Genomic DNA, 20,256 nt, shown 5'->3' with positions numbered 1-20,256 from the left:
CTTCTGTTTAAAGCATTCATCCTGAAAATTGATATGATTTTTTTTTGTTTGTAATAAATACCTCTCAAGCAATCATACTAAATATGTCTTTAATCATCAGCAACTAACATTATAAAGACAGTTTGAAAAACCATAATTTTGTTTTATACAAGCAGATAATGAAAATGCAACACAGAAGATTAACACCAAAAGACAGGATGTTTTTCTTGTTGTGAACTGAACAGAATCTTAAACAATTAACAAGAGTCTTGCTGTGCCTGACTCTTTCATGCCAATAATGAACTACAGTACAGAATTTTTATAGCTTGCTCTTGGGATCATTCAGGACTAATATGGATGGTATTTTCTACCGAAAAACTGTGCCAAACCAAAACGTTTCCATGAGAACTCACGAACTAAGTACCACCAATTTCATTTTCTCCATGTTAATCTGTGTGAAGAACTGAACTTTACACTTACTTTGAACATGTAAAACTGAAAAATTCCAGGTGAAAACATTATTAAGACCACTTTACTTGGAGATAATACGTCCTACTTAGTAGTTTCCTTTTCGTTCTTGCCACTTATTCTTTTCAATGTTAAATAAAATATTAGGTTATAAAGAAATAAATAGCCTTCAAATTCGAATATTACAGTGGGTTAAGTTGCAGGTTTTGCGAGTTCAGGTCAAAAGCTAAATTCTGTATCTGACCTGTAGTACAGTTCTTTAAGCACACAAGCATTTAAAGAGATGCTTCTTTCCCATACCTATAAGATTAAAATCTTATTCCTTAAATTACTTTTAGTTTTCTTGTTTGCGAAGAGGTTTCTCACATAAAAACCTAAGATAAAATTAGAATTGCTTAAAAAAAGAAGTAATTACTAAACTGGCAGACTAAAACTTTCACTAGGTTTAGTAAAAACTAAAACAGTGGGTTTTGATGGATTGGTGGTTTTTTTTTTTAAAGAAAAAACACAAACTGATAATTTTGAATGCCTTCATCTTTGCATGTCCAATATGAGATGTGATTAAGAAGACTTTTTCAGACACCAAAGGCTTAGTACTTTTTTTTTTCTTTAAATTGTGTCTTTTAAAATTTTCTTGAAAAAGCAGCTTCTCTACTGGCTATTTTGAAAATTTTGGCCAAAAACCTCCTTTCATTAAGACCGCTATTTTTTCCTTCCCTCTCTCTAGAGAGAATGGATTACTTCCTAAATTATAACAGGAAAAAAAATAAATCAAAGATTATTATAAGGCAGTATGAAAAGCAAAACAATTTAAAACCACTCAGTAGTTACTCATAACAGCTTTAAATGTCAAAAAAAGTTCCAATCTAAGGTGAAAAACAACTGAAATCAACAACTGATGATTGCAACTATTTATGTGTATTTGGTCATTCAAAATAAAAGCCCAAAGAAGAGAAATGCTTTACACAATTTATCAGACAAAAACACCACAAAATGTAAAGTAGTCAGTAAATCATTTCCCTGTGTTAGCCATTCGGAGATACAAACACGACTGATTTTTAATGCATTCAACCGTGAGTGACGCTTTTTTTTTCCTTAAATAACTAAAGTGGTCTGCCATTGTAATGTATTGCATTTACCACTCAGAAAATGAAGGCAGAATCAACTGCAATCTAAACAGAAATGCCATTACAAGAGTTTTTTGAGAATATTCATTCTACCAGTTGGAAAATGAGTTGCGTGATGTCTCAAAAGCTATTTTCTCAACAACCTGTGGGGAGATTTCCAAGACCTCTTAGGGAAAAGGGATGACTATTTCAACGCAAAATGACTACTTCTTGACTCCTTTGTCCTGGTGGCATATTCACGTGCCGGGCTTCAAACAGGTAACTGCATGGTCTCCTGTTACACTGGGAGGTTCTGTCATACCTCTCTGATTGATGTGCAGTCTCTGATCTAATTTAAAGTGATGGATACATAACCAAATAAAAAAAAAATTCTTTTAGGTTGTAAAATTGCAGTCAATGACCATGTCGTGTGTTACATGTCAGACTGACCAGCCGTCAGGAGACATATTTGTGGGATTTTCCTGGGGAAGGATTACAGACAGAGATGCAGGAATTTCTGACTGACTGCAGATACCTCTGCATTTAAAACTATGAGAATAATAGGGAAGTTGTGAGTGGTAGATTCAGAAAATAAAAATGAAAAAAATGCTTACTTTTATTTTATTTCTGTTGTATTTGGGACAAGAAGACTCTGGCTGTAGTCAAATGCTTATTTGAGGATCAAGTATCAATGATTTAAGACAACGTCACCTTAACTTACCACTGCCAACCCTCATGCAGAGGCTAGCATCTTCTCAGCCTAGACACAATAGCTACCTGAGCTCTTGACATCTCTTCCAACACAAGGTAAAATATGTTTGCTTATAAGAGGCAAACAAAATCACTATATTTCTGGACAGCTGGAAGTTTCTAAATCATGCCTTGCCTGTCTCCTCTGGGAACATCTTTTGGAAACCAATGACTTTACAAATTTCATTAGGAAGGTGAACATACTGATACACAGCTCATACAGCACATCAGGAATACATTTTATAATTATTCTTTATTCCATAAAATAAATTTATAGCATGTAAACCTGAAAAACATAAAAATAAGAATGCACCTCAACTCGTTCATCATTGCCAAAAACTATGTTACACAATAACATGCAGGAGGACTTGATCACCAACATCAGAGAAAGCAATAGGATTATTATTATTCCTTGTGAAAAGATAAAATAAGAACAGAGATAAAGGAATATAATATAAATCAAACTGCTATATCTCTTCAATATCTATAAAAGTAGTAAGTGGCAATCAATTAAAGGATGCCTGAATTCTTAGTTCTCAGGCTAACATGCTGAATAAGTACAAAATGCCTGCTACTTAAACAGATTAAGATAGCACAAGTTGTTGCTATTCTTTTTATTATTTCAAATATTTTTTGTTGCATAATAGACCTAAAAAAACTTTAGATTAAGCTTATTAAATACACAGTATTAATAGTACATTTGTAAAATTCCAGAAATAGGTTTGCCGCCTTTTATTTTTCTTTTTTTTTTTAAAAAAAACTACCTCGTTCTCACCCCACTTCTGTAAATTAGAATTAACTTCACTGGATGGTGAAGTTACATTTATGCAAAGCAACATACTGCAGCAATCAGGCTTAAGTAACAAAACTATAGTTTACAAACCTGGGCTACTAGACATATAGCTACACAATTACATTGTGGTTGTACAGGATAGGAAAAAAAACTTTGTCACACAAGAAAAAAAATCTCCTTCAAAGGAGTCAAAAAGACACTTCAATGAACTTATTTCAATCACTTTTAAGAATAATACAAAGAGTTTTAATGGTCAGGAACTGCACGACTGGGTTGAACTTAACTTATTACCTTCTGATTACGGTGATAAAAAAAGTTATGTAATTTGGATGAGAGGGTATGTTACGTCTCGGACAGCTGACCCAAATTGACTAAAAGGATATTCCGTGACATATAATGTCATGCTCAGCAAAAAAAAAAAAAAAAAAAAAAAAAAATGAGGCGGGGGGAGGTAGTGGTCTGGGAGACAGACATCACTCAGAGACTAGCTGGGCATTGGTCCACTTGTGGGAAGGTGGTGATTAACTGCCTTCACTTGGTTTGATTTTTTTCCCCTTTTTCCTTTCCTTGTTACACTGTGTTTATCTCAACCCATGAGTTTTCTCGGTTTTGCTCTTCCTATTTTCTGCCCATCGCATTGTGGAGGGGCACGGAGAGAACAAGTGGCTGACTGATGCTTAACTGCTGGCTGGGGTAAACCCACCACACTCTGTGATCTAGATAATGATAGAGCTTATTTTTTGCCCCTCTCGCTACTTTCACAACAGTGCGGGTGCTGACCTCTATGGACAATGCTGGTCAAAAGCATCCAAACCCCAGGCACTGGGGCACAGGCATAGTAAGGATGAAACGTACAGGAACGAACATTTTGAAGAGTTGCAAACGGGGGTGGAAATTGCCTTCCGGGTAGTGGAGTTGATCCCCACCAGAACTTTCTAGCTCTCACTATCCTGCTTGAGCTAAATGTAGCACGAAGCCCAGGTCCATGAGACACCAGAGGAGGAGATTAGCTTCAGCTAAGTGCTAAAAACACCAGGTGTGAGAAAGCTACAGGGTCCTGTTTTCCAACTACTAGCAACTAAGTATTCTTGTTAGTGTTATCTCAATAATAACTACTGTTTACTACTTCTGTACGATATTTTCCTCTTAGGCCTGTGCTGCATTCTACGGATATGTGCACACACCCGTCTACTGCAAAAATTGCTGCTGATATCACCACCAGCTCAAAAGCATAAGAGGCATCTATGATTACAAGACACCTTAAACTCGATGAAAAACTATGAGACTCCTAATAGTACTAAATGGAGTTGTGTGGCTGAACACATCACAGCTTCTCCATTTTGAAAATTTAGATACAAGAGAGGAACCATTTAAACAAATACAGAAAATTGTGGGGTTTTTAAAGTCTCTTAGAAATAACCTATACACCATTTATTACAAAACTAAATATTGTACTCCAGCGTGTTTTTAATTTCCCTGACTTGAATAAGCAATTTTATATGACTGCCAGACTCAATGGGAGGAAAGATTGATGATTGCTTGAGAGCCAAAATTTAGATGTTCTATTTTAAGTTTACCTTCTTCATATAATCATTTTATATAGAAACGCATTTTGTAATATTAATTTGGACCATGAACATCTGCTTTTTGTTTCTAAATAATACATGATATAAGCAAAACAACAGGTCATTGCTCACTGAAGATGAATAGCTAAGAACAGCAGCTTTTGTGCTACTAAAACCGATTGTTACTACAAGCTAATAAAAAACATGCTTCTGGACACGTGTCACCATTTAGTGCTCATAGCAGCAGAAAAAGTTAATGCAAATAAAATAGAGAATACCCTAGTTAAACTAGTTCTATTTTAAAAATTTTTTTCCAACTACTAACATAATTTTCTAGAGATTATAAAAAATGAACAATTAATTCTCTTTAACATGTAGCTTTATGGAGCTCAGGTATTTTTTTGCTTCCTTGGTTATCACAGCTTATAATAATTCCTACATTTTTTCATCAAAATGACAGTCTTTATGACTGTTCCCCACAGAGAACTGCTATTAACAGCTGTTGGAAGTGATACCAGTGATGGATATCAGAGGTTGAGAAAGCTTCAAGGGCAGGTTACCAAATAAGATTTCAGTACTAAGGCACTAGGGTTCCAGCTGTGGAAGTTTGACACCCAAATTCCCCAAAGAGCAAATGATTTCATCTACTATGACTAGCAAAGGTTTAATCTATGCTGACTAAGGAAGTGCAGTTTTTGCTCCTTCCAGCGCCTTGATTTTAAACAAGATTAACTGTAGTTCATGGGCTCTTAGCTGATCTTAGTGCTGGCCTTATGTATGCATAGTCTAAGCATATTATGCACAGAATTCAAGCAATGTGCAGAGAATGCCCCATTTCAGAGTACAAAATCAGTTTAGGCAATACGTGCTCTGATGGCTAGTTCATCAAGAAAAAAAGAAGCTTATTTACTCACTGATTCAAAAGCAAGTGTTTGGCTCGCTTAGGTCACGTCTAAAAGCATGTGAAAAAAACAGGGATACAACCATAAAACCTTATAATAACGGCACAAAAGAAAGATTACAGGGCTATAAAAAATTAGCACAAGCACTTATGCTAAGAATCATAATGAACAATCAGGCAAGGGGGGGTTGTTGTGGGTTGGGGTTTTGAAGGGCTCTTTTTTTGTTTGGGGGTTTGGTTGGTTCTTGTTCTCTTTGATTTGGCCACAATGTTTGACAGAGCTGCACATCAGTCATCAAATGCTTTTTTGGATCTCACAGTATGAAGTCAATACTGTGATGCTTAACAGCTATTAGTTGATAGTCCATCTAGCATTTAGAAGTTTTGCCACATGTCCAGCCATTTAACAAATCCAGAACCCAGTAAACAAGAAAAAACAAAAAAAAACCACAAACAAAAACAAAACAAGAAAAGGCAACTTGAACTCTACACAGAAATGCACTGGTTGCCAGACCTCAAAATAACGGTGCAAATAACTTCCATAGAAACATATCATGTAAATGAGAGAGCACATGTGCATTAGATTTGGATTTTGAAAGGCCTTAGTGCTAGAGCGCTTCATGCTACAACCCAGAGAATGCAATTGTAGCATTATAGGAAAGGTATGGAGAACCCAAACACTGGACCACCCTTCCACAGTACAAGTCAGGGCAAAACTGATGGAGTTGCAGAGCCGCTCATGGATAGCAGCATGTCTCCTCCCTGTCCAGCTGTGTTAATTCCACTTTGCAAAGGAGACAGAATTAAACAGAAGTGGGTGAAACAACATAAAGAGCACCTTACTGAAGCAGAGAAGTAATTATTGTACAAAACTCCCCACAGGCTACTTGTACAACACATGCAGTTTTTGTATGAATTTCTAAGGAAACACAGATACAATCATAAATCATGATAGTGAAAGGAGACAAAGAAAATTTAGAGCTAGAAAAAAAATAGCATGAATACTCATACCAGCTGAGGTCAACTCATAATCAACCCTGTAAATAAAAGAAATTGCTTGGATCAAGGTATTACGAGCCACAATTCTAACTTTGCATACTGAAGATCTTCAACTAGTCAATGAATATGAAGGCAATGGAGAGATTCCTTGTAAATCACTGTTTAAACACTTGACAAGACAGGAGCTTAGCGGTAAATATAAATTTGAAGAATTCTTGCAGGGTTTTCAGAGATAGGCATTATCCTCCCCCTTAGGACTGGTGTGTAGAACCAAAATGTGATGAGCCTAAGCTACTACACAAATCTATTACAGATGCTCTATTCCTGTAAAATAACAGGACACGCAGAACAGAAGTTTTGGAATGTCTGGTCTTTAATGCCTCAGTATATGGCACTGTTTTCAAATCACAGAATGGCTGAGGTTGGAAGGGATCCCTGGAGATCATCTGGTCCAACTCTCCTGCTCAGTTAGGGCCACCTAAAGCCGGTTGCCCAGGACCGTATCCAGAAGGCTTCTGAATATCTCCAAGGAGGGAGGCTCCACAACCTCTCTGGGCAATCTGCTCCCGTGCTCAGTCACGGTCACAGTGGAAAAAAAAAATAAAATTAGCACACCAAAATGGTCTTTTCAAAAAGCAGACTACAAATTTCATCTAAAACAAAACAATTATCTCTTTCCTACTGTTCACACTGCTGGCATGAACTACCTCCAACAACTAGAAATTAATAGAATACTTAAGTGTGTTGTCAAAGAGAACAAAATCCCTCAATTGTACAGCCTTTTTGTGACAGTCTTGAAAAGTAACCAGTGTGTGTCTCAGACACCAGTCAGGGGTGGGACTTTCCTGACAGACAGAATCTTCAGTTCCCATTTTAGCTGAAAATATTTACAAAGGGAAGGATTGCTGCAGAATCTGTTTGTAAAGCTCTGAATCACAACAGAACAAAATGATTTCAGGTTACTAAAAAAAAAAAAAAATAAAAAAATCCCTTGATGAATTTTTAAATGTAAGATTTTGTTCTCCTTCCAAAAGCTATTTCTCACGTCAACAGCATCTGCCCAGTTTTGCCTGTTTAAAGTAGCATCATACAGTTCCTAACGCTATGATATATTAGTCTCTGTGTGTTTTGAGACTAAAACTCAAATATAAAGTCATTGTACTATGATATTTAATAAATAAAATGATTCTTAGGGAAATAATCTTTTCCACTTCTAAGTTTACTGCCACAAATACAGTCATAAAATATTTATATTCAGAATATTTAGGTTGATACTTCTCTACATCTGCCCTATGCAATCCCAAACTACAGGTAATTTAAAAGCTACATAGTGATAGTGTTGAAGTGAAAAATTAAGACTGCTGCTTTCTGTTCCCTCATTGCTTGTATAACTTTTTGAAACCTAGAAAAATAAGTCTAAAGGGAAATTACCAGGTACCTTTCTACCACCTAGACAACAGCATATTTTTGTTCAAAAAAAGAAACTGAACATTAAATTGTTTTCCTTGTCACACTATCAACTTTTTCCGTTATGAAAAGACAGGTTGCTTTCTGTAACATGTGAAGTTATGTAATTTGCTGTATTACAGTTTAATATACAAATACTGCACACTGTGTATGTATACACACACATTATATATATGTATATATAATCTAAGAGTATGGCTGGGAAGCAAACAGAAAGACTGCCTGTTTACATTGTCCTGGGCACTACGGGTTACTTTGTAGATGGAACAGGAAACTGCTTCTTCCTTGGATACAAATGAAAATTACAAGCTTTGCAAAAACTATTGGGAGCAGTAGTCAGGGTTGAGAGAGAAGAGGACAAGAAGAAGAATAGCAGAACAGCTCAGATTTATTCTGTCCTTCACACTCTATGTACTGAAGGAACAAAAAAGGCACCCAGACCTCTCACCTGGCTGCAGCAGATGCTACTGACTTGATGCACACATGGTGTACACTCACTAGAAACATGTTCGCTTTTGCTAATAGACTGAAGATTTGGTAAAAAATTAAATGTTTCTAGCAAACAATTAACTTCACATTTTCAAACAGAATGATTAAAAATCAAACGCGGGGGGAAGCTGTTGCCGTTAGTACTGAAAATATCCAAGTGTATCATAGCAGAGAAGGGGACAGACCTATAACGGTTTGACTCGATGATCCCTGAGGTCTCTTCCAACCTGATTGATTCTGTGATTCTGTGATAAATGCAATAGAAATACTACAGACTTGCTTAAAAAACATCATGCATACAGCCTATCTGGTGTGAGACTTTTACAGAACAGTTATCAGTGTCTTAAACACTATGCCTTCTAAGGCTGCTTAGAGAGAGAGCAGTACAAGTTAAAACACAATGTTCCTGCTGTGCTGGTGCTCACAGTTTTACTCCTACTGCAAAAGGAACAGCAACGGTGGTACAATTATGGGAAAACTGAACACCGTTGGGGATGTTATCACTTTACAAAAAAATGGCAATACAGCAAAGTGCTTCTGTTATCTTATTATTAAATGTATTATACATTCACAGTGTGTCATAAGTTACTGTAAAGAATTCTCTCCTGGCATCTCATACATTTTAAGAATAATTTAAAAAAATACCATGCATACAGAAAATGACAAGATGATAAGCAGTTAGAGTAATTTTTTTTTTAATATTGACAACTAAGCAGATGATTAATAAGTTTGAAAATAATGCTAAAAACGTTGCCAAGATGATGCAAAATTGTTCCAAGCAATCTCCCATACTGTTTTCTCCTGGTACTTTATGCTGCAGTCTGTAGTACACATCTTACTCTATTTTTTCTATAATTTCTACAAAATGGTTGCATATTTCCCGGACACGAAGTACATTACAGAACCAGACCTCAAAGAAAATATAACACTAAGAGAAGCCACTGAGACAGCAAGCCAGTATCGGTTCCCATCTACAGTTAGAACTGCTTTATTTCCAAAATCCATCAACATTTAATGATGAATTTCCCATTACTGAATTTTGATATTCAAGCCTTCAAAATCACACCTCAAGAGGGACTTGAACAGAAATTGAAAAATTAATCAAAGTGATTTGGAATGTCCTCCAACTCTTCAACATTTCAGACTACAAGGTTTCCTGGGTTTCCTACATCTGGACAGCTTTACCTGCTCAGAAGCAAACAAGGCTGAGCTGTGTCATCTAAGCTTCACCACGATACAGAGTGTGAGAGCGCTTTATTCTGTTAAATCACTAGAGGGTTTGATTCCTTAAATATTTCTGGCACAGACTGACAGCATGGCATTTAGCACTCCAAGGGCTGCTCATGCGTTTACACTCAAGGTCAGTCAGACAAAAGGGGCAAGCAGAACTGGAGCTTGGTCTAGAACCCAAAACCTGTCCCTTGCTAGAGCGCTCTATTCCCTCACATTCAGAATTCACCTCTGGCTTCCCTCTTATTTTGTTGCACATTGAAGCAACTCTGAAAAAAGGCTGTAACTTTACCTGTTAACTTTGATGGTACTATTGCTTTACACTTTTCTTTGCCGTACAGGGGCTTCAGCTTACAAATCTTAAGCACAGGGTCTGGACTTACTAATTTGTGCACTGCATATCATTTATTTACAACAAAGAATGCAAATCTTTTTGTGTCACTAAAAATATATCATAATATAAGGTAACAAATTAATTTCATTTTATATTTTGGCTACCTGTTTTGCATCACAGACATAAGAACTATCTGAAACCATTTTCAATTAGTATAAGAATAGACAACTGTAATAAATTACAGTCACAGGACTCTCTTAAATGTAAAATAAAAGGCTTTTGCAATTTACTACTGCTTTTTGTACAGAATTCAGCAATGAATCAAATAATTCAAACTATATATTGGTACAATGAAATGTCATAAAGAATTAAAGGAGTATATACATCTTTACCACAAGCCACATTTTAGAAGAATAGGACTACCAAATACAAAGATCATGTTTACACCATGAATACAAACTCAAACTCTCATTCACAAACTGTTATAGTTTGCTGAGTATCCAAAGACTGTATAGAAGACAGACTTCGAGCAACAGAATTTAAATGAATAATTGGTATTAGGCATGGTTTAAGAAGAAAAAGTACAATAATGATTATTAAAAATATGATCATTGTCAAACTTGTGCCCATCAGCAACTGACATACTACACCTCTGACACAAAAATAAACTAGAGCAAGGGTCAATCACAGAGTAAACCTACATTAGACTGAAAGCTTTTTAACACCACAATAACAAAAATGCTACAGGTTCCAAAATATGTAATATGTAAGACTTAGGAACATTTACCTTAAGCACTCATAGTATGGCAAATAACCATAGTAATTTTGCTATACATAGATCGTTTTCTTATATAATTGGAATACTTTATCTTCACTCAATACCTCCCTGCATTCTAGATATCAGACTCCAAGAACTTTTTGGAAATTAGGACTGGAGAAGAATATGTGGAATCAGCTAGTCTACTGCCCTTTTCCAAACCTAGAGAAGTCTGAAAATTTTTAAAATATAGTGTAGGTGATAATGCAAATTTTATAACATCTTTAGGCAATCTATTTCACAGTTTAACCAGTAGAAAGTTTCCCTTGTATTCCACCTTAATCTTTCTTGTTGCAACCTAATCCCACTACTTCTTCCTCAACCAAAATGGGGGCGTGGGGGAAGGCACTTCATCATCATTCTCTCTTTTCAGCTTCCTTTCACATATTTGAAGCCTGTTATTATGTCTCCATCTTTTTTTTGTCCTTCTTTTTAGGTCTGTCACATCTACTAAGACTGCATCATGTCAGGATGCAAAGTCAGTCCTTAGATTTGTTTTAAAGCTATTGAAATGTCAGCAATTATAGAGAGTGAAAATTGGAAAAGTAAATTTTTTTATCCTTTCTTTAATCACAACTATTCAAAACCTTCTGAAACACGAATTATATCTTTTTTCCTATAACAGCTGTTACTCATCCCATAGTAATTTGATAGCATAACACTATGCAATACCACTATAAATGTATCAGTTATCTGATGACAGTTGTAAAGGCATTATTATTCCAGAGTAGAATAACGAAAATAGTGATATTTGTACAGAGTTTTCCATTCCTGGGCAAAGGTCAGAAAATAATTGATCACTTGGGGTGGACAGTCAGCTGCTTTCACAGCTTTTTGAATGACCTCCTAGAAGTATAAACAGAAAGGATATAGGAAAGGATTGGCATAGTTAAAGTCTACAAAAAAAAGAGTCTTCCAAGGACTGAAAGACTTGCTATGCATCTCTTCCCTTTCAAGATCATCAGGGATCTAAGGAACAACAAAGGCTAATCCAGCCGATAAAAGAAAAGGAAGGTTTTCTTGCAAATCTTTTTATCTATATCTCTGATAGTCAAACTAAGTTGGGAGGTCAGATTTTACCTGTATGTACATATATCACAACAGCACAATACATAATATGTGTACTGCATACATAAGTATAAGTACTTTTGTCAGGACACTGGGAAAAAAAATTATTATATGTCATCAGTATGTTAAGAGAATAATTCTTTGTGTTTCTCCCAGTGTATACCTCTTTGTTATTAACTGTTGAGTACAGATTGAGTACAAGCTCTTTTCGCAGCTTCAACTGCTCTCCATTTCATAACCAAGTTACATCTTTGTAACTACAGTAACTTGTTATATGAAGAGTATTACAACATTACAGATGTACTTTAAGAGTTATAGTCATTATCTTGTCATTCCTTTAAAAAGTTTTCCAACTGGATCCTCAAAGAAATCACTCGGGGGCTCTGAGGAAAAAATGCACCACACGCTCAGGCAGTGTCAATCCTCATACAGAAGGATAAACCTTCGTAGAAAATAAATGTTGGTAGGGTCCAGCCAGAAACTCAGCTGGCAGCAGCAGAGAAAAGTAACACAAGAAAAAAAACAGTCATCCTCATAGTCCTTCAGTTCTTCATGACTTTATTTTCCTTGATTGGCTATTCCATACCATTTCCTGTCTCATTTTCTAATTATTTCATAGATTCATAGATGAAAACCATAGAATAGTTGGGGTTGGAAGGGACCTTTAAAGGTCATCTAGTCCAACCCCCCTGCAATGAGCAGGGACATCTTCAACTAAATCAGGTTGCTCAGAGCCCCATCCAACCTGACCTTTAATGTTTGCAGGGATGTGGCATCTACTGCCTCTCTGGGCAACCTGTTCCAGTGTTTCAGCACCCTCATTGTAAAAAATTTCTTCCTTATATCTAATCTGAATCTACTCTCTTTTAGTTTAAAACCATCACCCCTTGTCCTATCGCAACAGGCCCTGCTAAAAAGTTTGTGCCCAAACAGTCAAATTTCAGTCACACTTAAGTTCAGCTGCTGACCAGGTTGCCCTTTCTTCCACTCATATTTTTTCCTTATGCTTTTTGCTTTTACTTTAGTTATGCTTTTAGTTTGCAGCTTTTTTCATTTTTTTTTTCTGTGTTACCAAAAACATTACCAGAATGAAGGAGGAAAAAAAAAAAATAGAACCATCTTTCTTTCCTTATATTTTCACACAGCCTGATCTCAAATATGGTTCCAAAATACTCTCAAATCCAGGTAAAATTTATTTGATTTATCTATGGATCACTGGTATTTTTTCCTTCAGAAATCCCTGGCCCACAATTTGGGCACCTCTATCACAACAACAAAAATCATAATACTGAAGTAAAACTAACAGTTCATACTGACTACATTCATCAAAATATCTGAAAGACTCAAACAGATTTATGGGCTCTATACTATAAATACAACATGCCAATGCAGATAAAGCCTCAAAATAATTATCACCTTTATTTTTTAAAGCATTTTTTAGTCTAAATAGCTCCTGTTAAAATCATGTCTACCAATAAAAATATGTACTTTTACAGACTGAGGCTGAAAAAACAAGTCACAAAATTTACAATTTTACTGGTCTTATAAATTGATTTTAGCCATTACCGCACTACACATAATTCACTAAAGGTGATGGAATGCTTATTTGGTTGATAGCTAATGTATCCCTGAAGAATAAAAGCTATATTAATAAATCATTTTGCCATAAAGGTGCTATAGACAGCAAAAGAACATTTTGTCAACTTCAGAAAATAAGAACTATTAAGAATTATCTAAAGCATCATAAAGCACCAGCAAAATGTGCAATTGTCAATAGGGGTAGACATTAATCTTTTCATTCCCTTGAACACACTTTCTACATATTGTGCTTGAGCTTACCAGTTGTGCAGCTTTATGCATTGACTACTGCATGTTAAAGTGCTGAGGAACAAGTGAACCCTTTAAATGAATAAATATTCTTTGAGAAGCAAAGGTCCGGTTAAAAAAACCCATCAATAATAGAGAAGGAAAAGTCACGGGACAAAACTTTCTAGCACCCTCCTAGTTTCAATCTCAACTACCTTAATGACTTTTCACATTGAATATATCCTCCCTTCCCCCATTTGGTTACAAGGGAAGGAGTTACTGTCAACTTTAAAATCACCCATGCAAGTAAAAAAGTAGACCTACGGCAATATACAAAAACCATCTGGAGTACTGGACTTCATTCTCTCTTTCACTTCAACGACAATCCTCCAGTGCAGCAATTACAAAACTAAATAGGTTGAATAGGTCAGGGTACCTTACAATCCTCAGTGTACCAGGCTTTTCTGTTTGAACTATACATGACTAAGACTTGTTGGTCTGTTAAATGTATAACTTTTCCACTAGCATCATAACATTTATACAAATCAGTGCTATCAGACATTATGGTAGATACTGAGTTTCATTTATAAGTACTGTCTCATGGCTTTTAAGAGGATTGTTTATATGGAATAAAATTATGCCTCTCTGAAATATCAGGATTTAAGGTGTTACTCCCATATGACAGTTTCTTTCTCCTCCTTTTCCTAACTGGGAGAGCATCTTTAAATTACCATCTTGTTCTTAGAGCATACAGACCAAACAACAACTGCAAAATGATGATTCTGAATGCAAAATTTCTCTTAAAAATATTAATCTGATTTTGAATCATTAATTTAGCTGATCAACTCATCTGTGTTATCAAATAAACATTTAACCTTTACAGAAAAGTTAATTTCATGTTACATTAAAAAAGTTAAATTCATATTATGTAAAATGCCATTTCAATTTTTTTTTCCTCCCAGCAGAACGACTTACCTGTACACTGTCCTCCATTTGTGGGATCCCCATAATATCCTGGCATGCACGTTTCACACTGTTTTCCTGTTGTTAAGTTTTTACATTGATCACAGACATTACTGTTGATGCAGGTGCTGTGGCCATTACACTGGCAAGCTAGAATATAACATTTAAAAAGCCATTACTAAATTGCTCTTGGGAACAAAATCATTCCTATGTGATTATAAAATTGCAGTAGAATGTAATTCTGAGGAGTTTAATCCTGACTAATGACCAGCATACACATTTGTATTTTGACATAGAACCTTTTAGAATATCCTTGTGACAAGAATTCACAAGACACCACAGAAGCTGACGATGTAGTGACATGTGAGTTTAAGGTGTGTGAGTCTTTTTTGCCATTGTGAGTGACTGAATCCAGTCCTCATAGCTTTAAAATGCTGCCTGGTCACTTAGGAAACCCCCATACGTACATGCAATCCACTGTGAAGCATTTGAAAGGCTACTGTGATGGAGAAGATTAACAACTCACACTCAAACTTATATCTCCTGGGGAGAGAGAACTTACAAAAAAAATAACCAAAGATTGTCTTATTTTTAACAGTTCCATTTCCCCTTTGGCACACTAAGGACATCAGCACCACATCAAACATCTCCAGTCCCTCCTCACTACAGTCAACTTTGGTAAAAGCAAAATACTGGACTCCTATTGACATAATTTTTTTACGTCTTACCCTAAAAGCATAAAATTCCTTTTTGTCAAACATCAATGCTACAAGCCACTGATCTTCCACCACACCTCCTCTCCGGTGCTCCATGTTTTGGAGAAACTCAGAAAGTACTGATCACTATTGTGATCACAATGTGAATTCTGCCAGAATCATCGATCCTGCTGCCAGGACTCGGCTGAACGACCCAAGAGGTTTTGAAGGATGACCTCTCTATAGAGTGGGACCTCAGAGCTCAACAGATTAGCAATCTGTCAATTACTACAGCTTGTCAAATGTCAAACTATGTCAAACCTGTCGATCCCTTATTGGCAAAGCGTAAGACTCAGCAGAGGACAGCTATCTCAGTAACAACATCTGTTTTGGTTTTGGTTTTTTTTTTTTAATTTGGATTCTTAATCTAAATGTCAGTGACTGGTGTCTTGGCTAGAAAAAAAGAAGGAAAGAAAAAAAAAAGAGATTGTCACTGCATGATTTAAAAGTTTAGTGCTGTTTTAGAATTTAGTAACTTAATACATTTACAGTCATTGCCAGGTTTGGCTCATAAACCATTAAACCTCCCAAGTTTATAATCTCTTTCTTTTTCTGTAGCTATGCCTACACAATCTTGTAAACAAGTATCAAACATTTCTGTACTAATAGACAAGAAGTTTTCTCACTGTCTTGAATAAATCTCATTGGAAATTACAAGTTTTCTTCTTCCTAAGAATACTTATTTTTAGACAACTTTGTAGTGTCTTCCTCCAGGCAGTTTGCCATTCTGCTGTTTGTTGCCTTTCTCAGAAAAAGCTACACGAAAATACCATGAACTGCAGCTCCATTTTGGGTTTTGTTTATATGTCTTGCACATTAAATGACTTAAAGCAAATGTTAAAAAAAAAAAAAAACACAACACATCTCAACAAAACAAAAACAGACAGCACATTAAATACGTGTTCCATTAAAGTAAAGCTGCTTTAAATACAAACTTGGGCTTGCATTCTACCCAAACTGCTCTTCTCATGAGAGGAAATTGCAACACTAGCTTTATTTTTTTTAAAATATGATATTTTTCTTTTTATTTATAATAATTCAACTAAAATACAAAACTGATGAAAAAAAATGTATTCACATCAAAAGAAATACTATGATAGCTAATTTGAGGACTATTGATTTCAAAATGGCCAGTCACAAAAAGAAACATTTTTATGCTATTTGCTGAATACTAGTTTTAAAGATTTGAACAGAGAGAAAATAAGAATAAATTTAAAATACTTATCACCAACACCATTGCCCAGAGGCACTATAAAGAGCATGGATATGAACTACAAGGAAAACTAAGTGCGTAACATGAATTAACATGAATGGTTTAGTCAACTATTCATCAATGTGGCAGAATAATCTTCAAACTACATGTTATAAACTGTTTATTTTTATTTTCATCCAAACTACAAACTGTTCAGTAAGCTTTTCTAGATTTAGTATCTATCTTATTTCAAAGACATCAAATGATTGCTGTGCTAAGAATAATAAATGTATTAGTATAATCTATTACAGATAATATTTTAAGAAAAATTAAAACTAAAGCTTAGGAACAAAACCTACAGCCTACACCAATCAAAATGAAATTCCACATCAACTGAAATTTGAATTCTATGATTTCTGCAGGATTTGCCTCTTAAACTCATAAAATTAGTGAGTTTTTAAACTAAAGTGGAACTTCGGTGAATTCTTTGTCAGAACATATAATGAATACAGATTTTTACCCACAAAGAATAAATATTAAACAAAGGTGGTGATGAAATATTCTAACTCAAACATTTTAGACAAGCACTATACATATCCATTACAATTCCACTAGTGGTAGACACTATGTATTGCAGTGAAAGTCTAACAATGCACTTCTTATCAACATACCTGTATTCTAACATACAAAGTACTGAAGTTTCCAGACAATGTAATGTCATTCTGTCATTTCCAGAAATTTACTAGAGGCTTATTTGTTCAGGAAATAGTATTAGATGGATTGGGTTTTTTTTGTTTTTAACTTAGATCATTTGACAGCGTTCACTTGGGTTTACATTTCACTTATTTATTCTAAAACTTTAAAAAAATTCTACTCTCTACCTATGCACTTTTAAAGAAAGTTACCAAAATAAAACTTTCTTCAGAGATTCCGCCTTCTAAATAATATAGTGATACACAGACTCACATATAAATATATACTCACACATATATATGCATACACACACAGAGAACATGCTGATGAAAAAAGTACCCAGGAGAGCAAACAAACATAGCTGCATGTACCCATAAAAGTTTGATTCTGGAGAAGCTCCAGCTTCCAAATTTATCAGCAGTAGGAACCCTTGCTGGAAAAATAACTAGCCCAATTACACTATTTAGTCTAAAAAAAAAGTTTTCAAGCTGTCTTTCAACCTGTATTATTTGTTGTAAATTACCACTGGAGGTCTGTCAAACTCCCCAGTGTTCTTTTAATTTGCACTGCTACACCGCTGCAACGATGCTGCTGTCAGAATTTGAGTGTTTCCATACAGGAGGCTATACTGGTTCAGCGTCCACTGTCTTAAAGCACCTGATGTCTTGCTTACTTTCACAATGAACTTAAAAATTAAAATACTATATTCAGACTGGTATGGTTTAAATTTAGACCTCAGAGATTCTCTTTAAGATTACAAACGCATGCATTCTATTTACTCAAAATGCCTCAAATGCAGACTAGGGGCACAGCTCTGATATTTGGCAGACCCCCATTCTCACAGCCAGCCAAACCTTTGCACAAGCAGTGGGGACGCAGAAAGTTCCTGCTCCTGGCCATCAGCAGCTGCCTGTAGATAATATCTCCCCAGCTGCACTCTACTTTGATGGATACAGAAGCCATAAGAAAGCAAAAGCTGAAGCAAATCCATATAGTTGGATTGGAAAAGTAGGAGGATAGGATGGGTGAAAAGTTATTTACAAATAAATGGCAATTTCATTTAAACTATTTACATTAAATTTGTGAACCTGCATGACAGTGAGCCCATTTGTGTTCAGCAGACAGAGACTAACAAACTATATATTTAGGAAATATTTTAGAGAAACAAACCTGTCATGCAAAAATTATTTGTATTACTCAAAATAATTATGTTAACTTGGCATGCTTAAACAGAGAAAATCTCTTATTTCATATACAAGAAAGAATGAAAGCAGACCTTACCTGGACACTGGATAAAAGACCACTCATAATTTCTCTCTTTTGGACAAAGGCTAGCATCAAGCACCATTTCATTAGAGTGCATGTCAACAGGCTTCATTGGGCCTCTTGATGATCCTTCCAAACATTGCCCTTTTCCAGTGTTACTGGGGTCATTACACCATCCACACCCAGGCTGTTCCAAACACTGTCCGCAGGTCCTCAGTCCAGAGCAGTTTTGAGCTTTATTACATGGAATACAATATTAATGCAAGCAGGTTTTTTTTGTTTGGGTTTTAGTTTGGTTTTTCTGGGGGGGTTTGGAAGGGGTTTTTTGTTTTGGTTTTGTTTTTGTGGGTTTTTTTAAATAAGATGCTTGGATTTTACAATAGTTGATGAAGAAACAATTTCCCATTTCTATTTCCTTGTGCAAATTAAAAAATTTCAGAACCATTAGTAAGAATATCTCCATTTTTTTTTAAAGTTGTACTTCGGGGATCACAAAATACACAGCAGGTGTTTCTTACACCACAATGCAACAAAGATTTTAAATAAACAAAGATAATGAGGCAGAACAATAATATTACACATCTTCATTAAATCCCATGATAAAATATATATTCTGTGCTTATTATTATTATGTATTATGGGATGTGTATATTACTAATTTTACTGACGTAAACAGTCTTTCCAACAAAAACCCTAGAATTCAAGACAAGGTCAATAATCCAAGAGTGATAATAATAATCAAAAAATTGTGAAAATTCAAATTCAAACAAAAAATTTATTTGAGTATGAAGTATCCCAAGATCGCACCTGAGTATTCATCTGTAAACATGACTCAATCTTCTCATATAGAACAAGCTAGCATACTACACATCTTTCAAATTAAAAAAAAAGGATTCTTAAGCCACAAGTCATAATTAAATCCCATTTAATTGAACTATATCGAGTCTCATCTGTTAGAGCAAATCAGGTTTCATTTTTTAATTTGCATACTAAAATTCAAATCTCCTAGGTTTTTTATATTCTACTCTTTATTTAAATAATTTAATTTCTCATAGAAATGGTCTTCCTCATATTTTAAGAACTCTGTTTAGAACCAAATAAAATTCACATGCTGAACTTACTGCCACTTCTTATTAAAAACAAATTAACAATTCAGTATCTTCAGGAACACATCATTAGAGTTCACATCCTTATTTGAGCTTTTTTCTGCTACATCTTAAATTTTTTAAATTAATGCTGTAACACTGAGTCAAATTAACATCAGAATCATTTGAACATTGATCACCATGGGTCCCTGTCTCTTTTCACATTAACTTTGTAGACACTTTAAAAATAAATTTTAAAAAGCACACACGAACTTCAGGAAGATTCTACCAGGAAGCCAGAAATAGTCTACATTTCTTTTTAAAAGGAAGTATTTTAAAGGTTTGTGGGATTTTTTTGGAGGATAGTCAAATGGCTTCTGCATGAGTGTAACCTCTCCATTTGGCTCAGCTGCAGCCAGGACACTATATTCAATGTTCACCTGGCTCACCTGAACCACTCTACGCCATAAAGACAAGAGTTGAATTCATGCTATAAGGACTATACTAAGCAGAACAATTTCATTTCTAAT

General features: G+C 35.2%; 1 protein-coding gene across 1 annotated transcript in view; it reads right to left on the bottom strand.

Moving 5' to 3' along the window:
- Positions 1–20,256, bottom strand: part of ATRNL1 (attractin like 1) — a 511,175-nt gene that overhangs the window by 358,289 nt on the left and 132,630 nt on the right. Inside the window, exons 18-19 of the mRNA XM_068397981.1 lie at positions 18,657–18,875; positions 14,748–14,885 (exon numbers count right to left, since the gene is read on the bottom strand). Of these exons, the coding sequence (XP_068254082.1) occupies positions 14,748–14,885; positions 18,657–18,875 (357 nt within the window). The remainder of the gene's footprint in view (positions 1–14,747; positions 14,886–18,656; positions 18,876–20,256) is intronic.

Source organism: Nyctibius grandis, chromosome 4, assembly GCF_013368605.1.
Source record: "Nyctibius grandis isolate bNycGra1 chromosome 4, bNycGra1.pri, whole genome shotgun sequence".
Classification (NCBI taxonomy): domain Eukaryota; kingdom Metazoa; phylum Chordata; class Aves; order Nyctibiiformes; family Nyctibiidae; genus Nyctibius; species Nyctibius grandis.
This window is presented reverse-complemented; position numbering and strand designations above follow the sequence as displayed.